This window comes from Centruroides vittatus, unplaced genomic scaffold (assembly GCF_030686945.1).
Source record: "Centruroides vittatus isolate TY-2023 unplaced genomic scaffold, ASM3068694v2 contig_680, whole genome shotgun sequence".
Taxonomy (NCBI): domain Eukaryota; kingdom Metazoa; phylum Arthropoda; class Arachnida; order Scorpiones; family Buthidae; genus Centruroides; species Centruroides vittatus.
The window spans coordinates 3,736,165-3,750,684 of NW_027122427.1; the positions used below are offsets into that span (position 1 = coordinate 3,736,165).

Below are 14,520 nucleotides of genomic sequence, written 5' to 3' on the forward strand. Positions count from 1 at the left end.
GGGATGATAAATCTATTGTGAAAATTATATTAAGTTCTATCTATGAGAGAAACTCGATTTTGCGAGAGTTCTGGAAAAAGAGGTCAAAATTGTCAGGTACAGGAAAGGGAAAGCTTCTATTTATAGCAGATCTATGTAAGAGATCCAGGATCAGAAGGAAAAAATTAACTTCAATGATAAGTCAAGAAAAAGCAAAGGGACATAAAATAAAGGTTAGAGACGATTACTTCATAAAAGATGGTAATATCTTTACGTATGATTTAAATTCGGAAGAAGTAATACAGATTAATTATTTTTTATGAGTCGCCAGACTGTTGATAGAGAGAGGCGTGAGCAGGAGAGGTTGGAATCTGATGTTAAAAAACTGACTAATATTAAGGAAAATTGTAATCTCCACCAGGAGAGTTCATTAAACTTGTTACCTCTAGACCAAGTCGAGGAGAATATTCAGGCTATCCTAAATAAAATTAGCATAAGCTTTTGGAATATCCAAGGTCTATTTAAAAAAATCTATAAAGACCCTGTTAAACAGTTTTTACAATCGCATGAAGTAATGGGATTCACAGAGACTTGGATACCAGATATAAATAAGATAGGGAAGAGACCCCTAGAAGATAAGTTTTGGATTCTATATAGTAATGCTCAAAAGCCACAAAAATTTGGTCGACCAGCTGGGGGCTTGTTACTATTAATTAAGAAATCGTTTGGTCAACTAGTGCAAACACATATTACTTCCAGTTTTATATTCGCCTTGGTGGAATTAAACCAGAGGCTACAATTGTTGTGGGGAGAAGCGAGATTGGGAATCGTTCTAGTATATATATCCCCATCGTCAGCTGCTCTAGGGCATATTGAAGAGATACAAGAAAAAATCAACCAATGGTTAATATATTCCGACCTTTGGGTGTTAGGTGGAGATTTCAATGGACGTATAGGCGACAAACTGGATACGATATATAAAGGAAAAAGTTTGAGAATTGATAATGCGAGGATATCGAAGGATAGAGTGTCGAACAATAATGGAGAAGTACTGTTAAATTTTACACGTGAAAATAATTTCTTTATGCTAAATGGGAGATTTACCGGAGATATTCCAGCGGAATATACGTTTATAAGCCACACTGGCAAGTCAGTCATAGATTATATCATTTGTTCAGAGGAGATGCTTAGTAAGTGTATAAAGTTGTCGATTCTTGACCTTGATCACTCAGATCATTTTCCAGTACAGTTGTTGTTGTCCGGAGATAGTCCAAGAGTGGAGTTCTGCCAGAACAAACTACAGAAACATAAAGAGGCGGGATCGTTGGGAAGTAGAAGGTTTGATAAACAGAAATTGTCACAAGATTTGCCAAAAAAGTTTGAGGAGATATTAGTCCAAGAATCACTCCACAGACCGATTGATAATTATGAGAATCTAATTGCGATAATAGATGCGTGTCGTGTAAAGTATAGGCAGGGATGTGAACCACGGAGATTTAAACAGATTTGGTATGACAATAGATGTTACTACTACAAGATAAGGAAGCAAAAGAGTTTAGCTCAGTTTAGGAAAACAAATCAAGAAGCAGCCTGGAAGAAATATGTACAGAACAAAAGATGGTACAGGAATTTTGTGAAGGCAAAAAAGAAAAGATATTTATCCGAACTTAACGATAGGCTGATAGAAGCTAAGGACTCGAAAGTATTCTGGGATATCATAAATGATTTTCGTCGACCCATTGGTTATTTACGAGAGCCAAGTTGTGTACCGTACACTAGTTGGCTACAGTATTTTGAAGGGTTCTCAGCCGATTATCGTAATAAAATGGATCAAGTTTATGTGGAAGAATCTTATACTGAGGTAAAAACTAGTGAAGAAGTGTTTAGTGTCCAGGAATTACAAAGATGCGTTGCGAAACTTAAAGTGAAATCAGCACCAGGTATAGATAATATTCCTAATAAATTAATTAAAAGTTTACCAGTATCTATACTTAGTTATCTTGCAAGACAATATAATGGCTTTTATTCAAGAGTAGTAGTTCCAGTTGACTGGAACAAAGTAATATTCTTCATGTTATACAAGAAAGGGGAAAGGTTAATACCTGGCAATTACCGTCCCATTGCATTATTACCGACGTTTCGTAAGCTGTTTACATCAGTGCTGCTTTCCAGGTTTATTGCATGGATTGATAGAGAAAATCTTAGGAATCCCACGCAGTTTGCCTTTGTCAAAAAAGGTGGGACTCAGTTAGCTCTATTTGTGTTAATGGCCATTGTACAAATTCAGCTGTATAAGAAGAGACAGAAAGTTTTCGCCTTATTCCTAGATATAGAGAAGGCATATGATGCAGTAAATATTAAAAACCTTCAAAATAAAATGCGATACTATCAAGCGGAGACTTTAATGGTAGAAATGATAGGATTGTTATTTGGAAGCTATGAAGCGACTATTAGACAAGATGACATGCAGTGGGCGCCGTTTAGGATAGATCGTGGGCTGTTACAGGGTGACCCATGGTCCCCCCACCTCTTTAATTTTTATACTTTTGATTTAAATAACAGTTTTGAAAGGGAAGAGGATGGATTCTTGATTGAAGAAAATATAGTTCACTCCATTGTCTATGCAGATGATATTGTGATAATCGCCCCCACTGCTGCTGCTCTACGGAGGAAAATTCAGCAAACAATGTTATATTTTAATAAATTAAAATTGAATATTAATCCGAAGAAATCGGCTATCATGGTGTTTAGAAATGGTTCTAAGCTTTCAAAGAGGAACATGTCATTTTATATTAATAAAGAGGAATTAAAAATAGTCAATGAAATAAAGTTTTTAGGGGTAATCTTAACCCCTATGTTGTCCTTTGAAAAACAAGTCAAGATGTCACTGGTCAAGGCAAATAAGTTAATAGGAAGTATAGGAATGTTATTTTCAAAAATTAAATTAAAAAACACCCAAACGCAATTTAAATTGTTTAATTCAATAATTGTAAATGCAACAAGCTATGCAGCCCCAATTTGGTGTTTGCCAAAATATCAGAAGTTAGAAGCGATTCAAAATAAGTTCATACGGAGAGTGTTTTTACTGGACTATAAAATCCCTGGAAGTATACTAAGATTAGAGTTGAATAGATTCAGAATGACGTCAATGTTGGTTAAGAGATGTGTAAAATTTTTAATGAAGGTGAGAGACAGTGGGCAGCTGTTATTTAGTCTTTTGAACCAATTATATAGGAAATCATTACGAACAGAATCGAGAAAGAACTGGGTAAGTCACCTGACTAGAGTAATTAATAATTTTGGATTTTCGATGGGCCCGTTTATACACCTTCCGGAGATTAGTGAAGATTTATGTAAACAGCTTACTAGAAATGTAATGGAGAATTCATTGATACTTGATGTGGAGGATATCCGGACACGAAAGATGCCGAATTCATATAATATAATACTGGACTACCCTAATATTAATAATTACATGTTGTTTAATCTCCCCTTTGGTGTTAAGAGGTTCTTCGTCCAGCTTCGCCTTAATAATGATGTAATAACGATTGAAAACAAGATTTATATCTATTCTAAAATTGAATGTCCGAGGTGTTTAGAAAACTTCTCTAAATTTCATCTGGTCTGTGGATGCGAAAAAGCAATAGTCCTAAGACAAAGTTTCGATTTAAATATTTTAAATGAGTGCTCCTCGGAAAAAGAAATGTATATGTTTTTTCATGTGGCTAAGTTAAAATCTATTTATAACTTGTATAATTTTGTTAAAAAATTTGTAACTATATAACTGTTTATTTAATGAATGTTGATCATAACTCCCCTTGTAACAGGCCAAGGCCTATTACAAATAAAGATGAATTGAATTGAAAAGAAAAAAAAAATACAAATATTTTATTACGTAAATATAGTATTAACTGTTTTAATAAATTTTACTGTTTTTAGTTAATTACTATTAAAATGTCAACATTTTTTTTTGGTCTTTTGAAATAAAATCAGAAAATTAAGCTACTTTTCAGTTTTTATGAATAATTGAGGTGGTAGTAATAAATTATAAATAAGTTATTAATTATTAATTCACATAAATATAAAGATTAAAATAAAATATTTTTAAAAGATGACTTTTGAATTATAGTTTTAAATAATTTACTTTTACACTAATGAACACACATTAGTATTTAGTATTCTTAACATAATAGTTTTATTTTAATAAATATTTAAATATGTAATATGTATTTTGTAATTGTAAATGATTAGTTATTCAATGTATTAATATTAAAGTCAATGTATTAATAATTTTATTGTTTCTGCATATTTACTGTGTTTTTTTTTAATTGTAAAAAGTCTGAATAAGATAGTTTTTTTCAGAGTATGAATACTGGAAATGGTTCATTATGGAATGATAATAAAGAAAAACCAGAAGGTGGTCAAATAGGTACATGGAATGTTGATATATTTATACAAGTTCTTCATGAAATGGTAAATAGAATTTTATGAATATAACTTTTATTTAAAACATTGTTAAAATTTTTATTATGTACAATACATTGTATTGATATATAGAAAAATTTATAACATATTTTATGTCTAAGAAAAGTTTTCAGGAACATTATCTTTTTTTTTCATAAATTCAGATTAAATGCTAGTTTTAGTGTTGTAAACATTGTATTCTTTAATCTGTTTTGTGTAATGATAGTGTTAGTGATAACTGTTTCAAACATTTCATTCCTTTTCCTAAGAATTTAGGAAATTCATATACACTTATATGTAAATAAAAATTATTTTTGATTAATTGTAAAAAGAATTTTCTTTGAAAAACTTTCATTTCTTTTAAAAATATTCAAAATGTAGTAATCTAAAAAGTACTGTAAACTTTGTAAGTTGTCATCTTTTAGATATTAGTATTAGTATGTCAGTTCCATGTAATATCAGAAGAAATACAAATGCTATAAAGACTATAGAAGTCAAAACTTTTTGTCTGGTTAATTAATCATATAAATTGTTTTGTCAGATAAATAAATAACACAATTCTAAATGCAAATGTTGTGTGTGATTTTTTTTCAGTTATTCAGGTACATCTTTTCCCAACATTACCTCAGTTAATGACATTTCTTTTATATTTCAATTTATTTTTAAAAATATTTCACTTTTATTTATCAACAATTTGTTTTTCAGAATCCATCACTGGACTGGAAAGAAGTGATATATGAATTAGATCATCCTGCATTTATTTTGAAAGATAGAGCAGGATTTAAATTATTATGGCAAGCTTTAATGCATGGATTGGGATGTAACAGTTTTCCTGTAGAACACTTATTTAGACAGTGGAGGAATGCAGAGGGTCAAGTAAATATATAGATTATTATATAAAATGTTATCAAATTATTATTTTGTAAAATATCAGTTTATAATAAATATTTATTTTTTATAGCTTTCATTATTTCAACAAATACTTACTAATTATGACTTGGTTTCTTTAACAACATTTAATTGTCGTTTGATAAACACAGAAGTTTTGAAAGCGCCTCCTGAAGATGATTCTCCAGCAATTGGAAATTGGTACGAATGAATTTCTTTCTCCTATTTTTATAATAGAGCATATATGAATGTATGATGTGTATATATGTATATATATTTATTACTTTCAATTTAGGAAGTGTCTTGATTTGATTGGTACATTATTATATCTTTCTGATGCTGGTTACTATGCACAAGTTCAAGAGATTTTCAAATTTCCAATGCAACATTGTCCTGATTTACTTGTACTTGGTTTAGTTCAGTTACAAGTAAGTAATTTAAGACCTTTTTTAATTTAGAAAATTGAATTCATTTAAAATAGTTTAGATCTTTTATAATAATATAATGACATACTTGAAGATAATATCAAAGTAAAATATTGGGTTGGCCAAAAAGTTAATTTGGTTTGCAAATTTTGTAAAGATGGAAATAAATGAAAACCTAAAGGTGTAATGTCTGGTGAATATGGTGAATGAATCAAAATTTTCCAGCCAAACTGTAATTTTTTATCTGGTCATCAAAGAAACACATAGTTTGCATTATCCTTATGGAAGATTGTGCTTCTGTTGACTAACTCTGGATGCTTTGAGTGCTGTTTTCAGTTTATATAATTGGAATGGTACTTGTTGGAATTGTTTGGTTTTCTGGAGGAGCTTATAATAGAAGACTCCCAGTCTCACCATAAACATAACCTTCTTTGAATGAAGACTGGTCTTTGGTGTGGTTGGTGGTTGTTCATTTCTCTTGCCCCACAATCACTTTCATTTCAAATTACTGTAAAGTATCTAGTTTTCATTACCCATTATGATTTGTTTTAAAAAATGGAACATTTTTGTTATGTTTAAAAAGAGAATTCTATGCAGAAATATGGTCAAGAAGGTTAACTTCTATGGAACCCAAACATTAAAGTGATTAACATAATCAATCTAGTGCTTGATTTGGCTATTTTGAGTATTTTGGCTATCTCCCAAATGGTATAATGTTGATTGTTCTCAGTTAATGTTTCAGTTTGATTGGTATCAACTTCAACTTGACTACCATGGAGCATTATCCAGCAAAAATCTCCAGCAAGAAACTTTGCAAATCACTCTTGACATGTTCAATCAATACAGCACCTACACAATTCACTGCACATATCTTTTTTGTGTTTTAGTTGCATTTTTACTTTTGATCTTTAATATTAAAATGGCAAAACAAAAAATTTCAAATTTTGATAAACTTTTCTTTAAATTCCTGCTGATAAGACAGCTGTCACCATAAAATCTAACAAAATTGTTACAGTTGAAGTTAAGAACAACTAAGTGTACTAGAGTCATCTTACAGAAAAAGCTGAATGACCTTTTTGGCCAATCCAATAATACTAGAATCTTTTTTTTTTACTGTTGAAACCTAAAATTTTTATCATTTTATTTTAGGATTTTTCACTTTGAATTCTCTACTTAATAAATTTTCTGTGTATAGTAAAACCTGTCTATGGCAACCACACATTGTTCCTTTCAAAATGTGGTCTTTTAGACAGGTGGTCATCGAAAACAGGTGGTGCTATAATACCATATTTCCACATGTATTTTGTACACTTTTTAAACCAAGAAAATTAATATCTGGAATGGAGTCATACGACTAAAAGAAAGCCGATTGCACTAGAAAGTTTTGGATTTAATAATTATTTCAAATCGCATTAAGTCATAAACTTCTCATGATTATCAACACTGCCTGCAGCTAAAGTAATTAGACTTCTTGTGTCAACAGAGAAGATTGTAAAATGGTCCTTCCCCTAGTCAGTAAACTTAATCCTAACATGGCCCTTCAGAAAAGGCTGTGCATCCCTGCTTTAATGATATATTGTTGGTGAAAATACATAAAGATGTATCCCAAAATTTGGCCAAAATGAGTTAGATATGCCTTTAAATATAAGTCTTTCGTGTTGCAGCAGAATGGCCTATCTCTATGTAACATCGTTTTCATTCTATGGAATGATGAACACCAGGCATTCCTCAAATATTTGATGAAAATATGACTTATGGACATTTCTTGAGAGATGCCATAAACACTAGGTTTTTAAATGATTAAAAGCATTTTAGGGATTTTAAAAGCAAGCTTGCAAGAGGCATCTTGCAAGATTGCTGCTAAAAATGATCCCAGCTTGCTTTGTTTATGTTTTGATCTTTAACAGATCATCTATTTGCCTGTGTCAAATGACAGTACAGTATTTTACAAAAGAAGGTTTACTGTTTATAATTTAATTTTATGACATAGCCTCTTGGGACTGTTGTTGCTTTACCTGGAATTAGTGCAAAAGTGGTTGAAGTGCTTCTGAAGTATCAACAGCACTGTTTAGAATGTTTAGATGAAAGGAAGGTCCATACTGCTAGTTTATTTGCTGATGGTTGTGGTGGACAAAATCAGAATTCCATCATGGCAGAAGCCCTTGTGTACATTGTTTTGCTGTTGAAACACTTAGATGAATCTTCATTTTTTTATTACTAATTGTGGACAATGTGAAGGAGACTGCTCTCAGTGCAATTTCTTACACAAATAAAAAGGCTGGTGAATTGTGCCTTCTCAGCTTATACCAGTCTTTCATCTTGCAAGAAAGGCAAAGCCTTATATAGTGCACGCTTTAAGTTATAATGATTTTTTAGACTTAAAGAATTTAGTGAGAACCTTAGAGTGCATTCTATTTGAATCAATGATGATGGAAAAATTTATAAATGGATAGACATTGTTGAATTCAATGTAAGGAAGAATGAATTGGGTAAAATATTTTTTAAAACAAGCCACATTGATCATAACTACCAATCGTTGACTTTAAAACTGCAAAATGCACTATTGTTGACAAAACAACTTTAACTTAAATAAGAGATCTCATCTGTTGTCATGGAAAAATACAACCTAATCACTGTTTGCTCTGGATCATCTCCAGTGATAAATTTGCCTGAACATCTCCAGTTTTATAAATCTTTGCCTCATTCAGTAGAGTAAAAGAAAAATGAAAGTGCTGTTACATGCAGTTTAGTTTCTTCTCTTGTCAAAAAGGTTCTGTTCATTTTTATTTTTGTTTTCATCTTTATTCAAGAAATATTACATTATTGCACTTTAAGTGATGTACTAGTAAGTAGGTAGCCTACTTCACCAATTAGCATCTTTCAGTTTCTGACATATATTAATTTAATAGGTTTTAACAAAATTTTTGAATTACATTTTTATTTTTCCAAAGTATTTTTTTTAAATTCACTTTTGGACTTCATGTGTTTTCTTCTTAAATACTGTACTCTTATGTCAATTTACTTGTATTTTTGTGTTTAGTGTTGATTTTATGTTTATCATTAAAATAAAGTAACTAGATATGTTAGGTTGAAATGCGGGACGCTTCTGTGTTGTGGAAGCTAAAAATGGGATGGACTTCCGACATACATATATATAATAATAATAACTAATTCATTAATAAATAACTTAGTAGAAAAATATATAAATCCATAAATGAATAAATAAACTTAAAAATAGCTCTTTATAGAAAAAAACAAATTGGTTTTTTTTTTTTTTTCAGAACTTGATGCTGTTTGTATATCTGTCGGTATGCCTAGAACAGCCACTAGGGGCACCCCTATCTATTATTTAAATTGATAATAAATTCAGTATATTATTATTGCAATAGGAATTTATTATTGAATTATTGATATGAATTTATTATTTATACCACAGAATGACACCGTTGCTGCTAGAACCCCCAATATGGGGCGTCCCGGGCTACTAGTAGTAAAAGAAAACGACAACTTTGTGCTCTTGACAACTTGCAAATATGTTGAAAATATTACATGACCATTGCGGGACTAACAACCCAAATCAGGGACGTCTGGTCACCTTACATTAAAAACTATTCAGTACAATAATCTCTTCATTTTGTTTTTATTGCATACAAAACGTTTTATTTTAATAGCATTCAGTTGATTCAGTTACTTTGAGTCAAATTTTAATATTAAATAGTAGTTATGTCTTAATTCTAAAAGGCATATCTCAAAATAAGACTCCAAAATAATGATGATAATGAAACTAGTGATAAACTTATCTATTTATAGTATTTACCAATTACTGTAAGTGAAAACTTGAAAAAAGAAGTGAGTTGTACTCAATAGTTTCTTCTTTATGAAGAAAATAAGAAAGTGCTTTATCTTTAAATCACTCTCCTGTAAAGTTGAAAGAAATGAGAAATGCCCTTATGTATTTTCAATGATGATATATTTGCAAGATGTTATTGAAGATGAGAATTTATTTATATACCACTTGACTTGAATAATATCTTTTTAAATTGTTTCTTAATTGAAAAACTTGAACCAGCTGCCAATTAACTAATATTAGATACATGATACAATAATTCTCCCATCTTATGAATTTTCTGAAAGTCCTGGTATTTAATTTTGCTAATTGAGAAATATAAATATATATGTGATGCAGTCATTATGTATTTGGATTGAATTTTTGATGTTTGAATTTAGCATAGTTTGATGATTGGATGTGAGACACAACAACTTCAAAGTTTGGTAGAGTAATGTGCCAGAGGTTAGCTTGCTATATGTATCGGGAGTAATACTATGTAAGTTGTTTTAAACATGTCCAACAAAATGTTGACAGCTTTTGGGAAACAAGTTAAAGGTTGAACCCAAACTTCTGAGTTGTTTTCTCTGGTTTAAAGGAGGCAGAGCCTCAGCTGATAAGTGTTCTCAACCAGTGTCACATTCAGTGCCCAAAATCATTGAGAAAGTTTGGCTGCTTATCTGCAAGGACTGTTGAACCATTGATGAAGTTATTATGATGGTGGAAATCAGTTATGGAACCAGTTACAAAATTTTATCCAAGAAATTGAACATGTGGTGGATTGTACCAAAGAACATACCAAGGTTTTTTTATTGCTGACCAAAAGCAGTGATGACTTGATATTTGCTCTGACTGCAAATAGCAGGCTGCCAGTGACTGCAGTTTTCTTTTAATGTTGGCAATGAAAACTGGGTCTATTCCTTACAATTCAAAGACTAAATGACATTTAACTCAAAGGAAAAATCCAGATCTCTACTCCTGAAGAAGACAAGGCAAGTCAAAAGCAAAAAGTCTGCTAATTTGTGTTTTTGATCAGAGGAGAATTGTTCACAAGGAGTTTTGTCAAACAGGAGTTTTGTTCACTTGTTAAACAGTTAATTCTGCTTTTTACATTGAGGTTTTAAAGCACTTTTCTATCGTGTTGATCTGATCATGTCTATTAAATAAAAAAAAAAATGAAAGGTTTTTGTGGAAAAACTGTAGTAATCATTTTGAAATACTCCGTTAGGTGATTAGAAATTTTTTTTCAGATTTTTCAAAAAATTTAGATAACTACATAGATAATTTTAAAAAAATCATTGGTGCTGATTTTACTGTGTGCCAGTGACAATGGGTTAATGATATCTTGGGAAATTATCAGAATGTCATCATTTTGATTATTTTAATTTCAATTACTTTTCTGTAACAATTTTCATTTTGTTGTAATAAAACGATAGTTGATCAATTAAATCAACTGTTCAAAAAATTAGCAGTTAGGATTTGATCTATTCATTATCTTCTACATAGTTGACATTTTTAGGAGTCTTTTCATTTATTTAGTTTTTTGACTTAAACATTAATGAATGATGAATTATGGACAATAAAGAATGAGTTTATAATGAAAAAAAATTATTTGAAGATATTCAAACATTTTTCATAAAAATGATGTACTTCTGTTTCCTATAATTAATGTGAGATCTGACTTTTATCAGATCCACTTTTTTTTATAATAATTCGACTTAGGAATTTTCCCCTAGTATAAACATCCTGTCGAAAAACGGCCCTGGACGAGAAACTATGCGTCCCGGCCAAATAACCATCAACAATCCTTTGTCTTTAGCTTGTAACCTGGATAGTCTTGCAACATTAGTTTATAGTTACCGTTAGAACTCGTCGTATGTTTTTAGTCCCGGGAACACCTCTGACACAAATCGTCATTCGCGTACGATCACATGATCTAATTTCTCAGGCAAAAACTATAAAAGCCACTCCTTCCACCCCCTCAGGATAGTCTCTTAACATCTGCCGGACAAAACGCCGTCGCTTGTCATCACCGGCTCGGACCTTCTCCGACGTCTCCGCGCTCAGTCGCGAACATATTATAAAACTGTGCTAATTGGATACTAATCTCCCCATCGAGGAAATCAAGTGTTAACTCTCTAAGGAACTAAAATGAGGTATGGAACCAAATTGTAAGCTCTCTCTCTCGACCCCTACGCGACTTAGGGAAATTAGTCAGATTTTGTAGTTGTGTCCATTGTTATATCTTAATAAATCTTGTTGTTATTGTTAAATGGTCTCCTCTGTGTCTCGAACATCGCTTCACCTTATCGTCGACCCCATCCGTCTTCCCTCCTATCCACTCGCGTAACGATCAGAAACGAACAGCCATCCTTGACAAGTGAGTAAAGAACGGGAGATACGACTTTCTCCTGACCTCTCCCCGTTTCACATATTGGTGTCCATCGAGTGGGGTTTCGACTCTTTTGGACCCCCCTGTCGTCACATTAACTTTATATTTATTTAGAGATATTAAGTTAAAAAATCGGATATATATATCAGATTAATATTATATATATATTAAAAATATTGTATGCATGTATGTGTAATTAAAATTTTTTGAATCTCCTTAGAATCCTATAGTTATATTACGACAAGAATTGTTAACATCCTTGATGCCAATCTTTTTGGGGAATCATCCAAATGGTGCAGCAGTTATTCATTATGCATGGAATTATCAGGTAAAATTTGGATTCTTTTTATATATTAATTTTTATGATAAAAATACATTTTTGATATTTTATCTAAATTTAGTTTTATTAAAGATAAAATTTAATACTAAAAATATTAAACTATTAGCTTAATGAAAGATAAAGCCAATGTTAATTTAAGAATTGAAACTTTTTACTTTGCAAACCTCTATAGATATACTGTTTCTTATTAAAATAGACTGAAATTGTTGAAACTGTAATGTTAAATAATGCTAAGCCTAGATAATGATGAATAAAATTTCTTAAAGATATTTTAATATCAAAAACAGATTGTATAAAAGTTTCTGTTGTTGTTTTCAGACTCATACCAGTTTTGTTCGACCAATCATTATGCATGCCATGGCTGAATGGTATATACGGGGAGATCATGACCAAACCAGATTGTCACGTATTTTAGATGTAGCACAGGATTTGAAAGCTCTTTCTGTTCTACTTAATGGAAGTTCATTTCCATTTGTGATTGATTTGGCATGTTTAGCATCAAGAAGAGAATATTTGAAGCTTGATAAATGGCTCACTGATAAAATACGTGAACATGGGGTAAAGTTTACATTTTGTACTTGATTGCCTTTTATTCTTGTAATTGTTCTGAGTAAGCATTAAATTACTCGAGAGAACAAATTATAGGAACACAATTAAGATGGATATTTATCTTAATTGTTTTCCTGTATAATTCATTCTCCCAAGCAATTTTATATTTACTCAGAACAGTTATTATTATGTAAATTGTGTTATTTTATTTTAATTATAAAATGTGATGATGTAAAAAATTTAAATGTGTGTATACAGGTAAGTGTGCAAGCATGTCCATGCATGCACACACACACAGTGGAATAAATTATAATTTCAAAAGGTCTGCAAAGTAGATTTGTAGTGCCTTGTATTGTTTTGTCTCATTTGTGAAAATTTTGTTACAGTTTAAATTTTATGCACAAGAAGATTTTTTGATATAATGAACCATGTAATAAATTATAACAAAATAATAATTTTTTGTAAAAATTCAAGATTTATGTACATCTGCTAATGTTCAAACTTTTTCAGTAACTCAAGTTTGCTTGAGCAATGTACAGTACAATTTACTATTATTGTTTCAGGCAATGTCTGAAAATATTTTTAATTTTACACTTTTTATTAGGCAAGCTTAATCTGCCAGATGTGTGCCAAACTCAAATTTTTTCATACTTTATTTTTGTTTTATATTTTTTCTTATTTACCTTAATTAAATAATTTATCTGAAACGATTTAGTAAAACTAGGGTTAAAAAATATCTACAATGACATTATTTTAAATTTAATATGAAAGAAAAACAATATGTATAAAAGTTATCTTGTATTATAATTAATTTACAATATAAATGTCTTGATAAAACAATTAGAACAAGAATCTGTAAATGAAAATATATTGAAGAAAAAGAAAAATGATGGATAAAAAGTATTGTCTGTTTCATTAAGAGATGGAATGACATGTTCCGTTGCACATTAATTTTGCTCATTCACATCTACATGAAATACTTGTAGATTTTTTCACTCAAATTTTAGGAATTTTTAGGTCTATAAAGAGAATTTTTAATACTGATTTGTTTCAGCAATAATTCTGTGTTTGGAACATCATCAATTTTTAAAAATTTATCTTTATACTATTGAATTTGGTTCTTCATATACAGGAAGCTTGTGATTCTTTTCTTCATTCTATTTATATAAAAACTGATCAACTATTCCATTATATCAAGTACATCTCTAGCATCTATTTTGATCCTTTCAAGGCTTGTAATAGGCACAATAACTAATTTTACTTTTCTGCACACATTCAGTTACCCTGCCAATTTAAAGTGTTTCACATTTGTTATTCACTATTTATCTTAACCTGTTTTCTGTTTTTTGTTTGTTTTTTTGACAGCAATATTTTGAGAATACTCTCTTCAATTTTAGTACATATTTTTTAAGTATATTAACAATCTTAATTAGTGACAAAATGTGAATAAGCTATTAATAATTTTGATTACTCAGACAGTTTTAGGTAATAAAGATTCTGACTAAATTATATAAAAATGATGACTTAACAAGTTTTAACTAAAAATAATTACATTTGTATTATGCAAACTCAGTATTGATGAAATCTTTGGCAGATTTAGGTTTACCTAATAACAATTTAAAGTACAAAATTAATTATATTTTTGGACATTGCCTGA

General features: G+C 30.4%; 1 protein-coding gene across 3 annotated transcripts in view; it reads left to right on the forward strand.

Annotated features, from left to right (window-relative positions):
- Positions 1 to 14,520, forward strand: part of Not1 (CCR4-NOT transcription complex subunit 1) — a 124,722-nt gene that overhangs the window by 53,144 nt on the left and 57,058 nt on the right. For all 3 annotated transcript variants that reach the window (XM_067276294.1, XM_067276295.1, XM_067276296.1), the window contains exons 9-14: positions 4,342 to 4,452; positions 5,149 to 5,319; positions 5,405 to 5,532; positions 5,627 to 5,759; positions 12,195 to 12,302; positions 12,633 to 12,872. In XM_067276294.1, the coding sequence (XP_067132395.1) occupies positions 4,342 to 4,452; positions 5,149 to 5,319; positions 5,405 to 5,532; positions 5,627 to 5,759; positions 12,195 to 12,302; positions 12,633 to 12,872 (891 nt within the window). The remainder of the gene's footprint in view (positions 1 to 4,341; positions 4,453 to 5,148; positions 5,320 to 5,404; positions 5,533 to 5,626; positions 5,760 to 12,194; positions 12,303 to 12,632; positions 12,873 to 14,520) is intronic.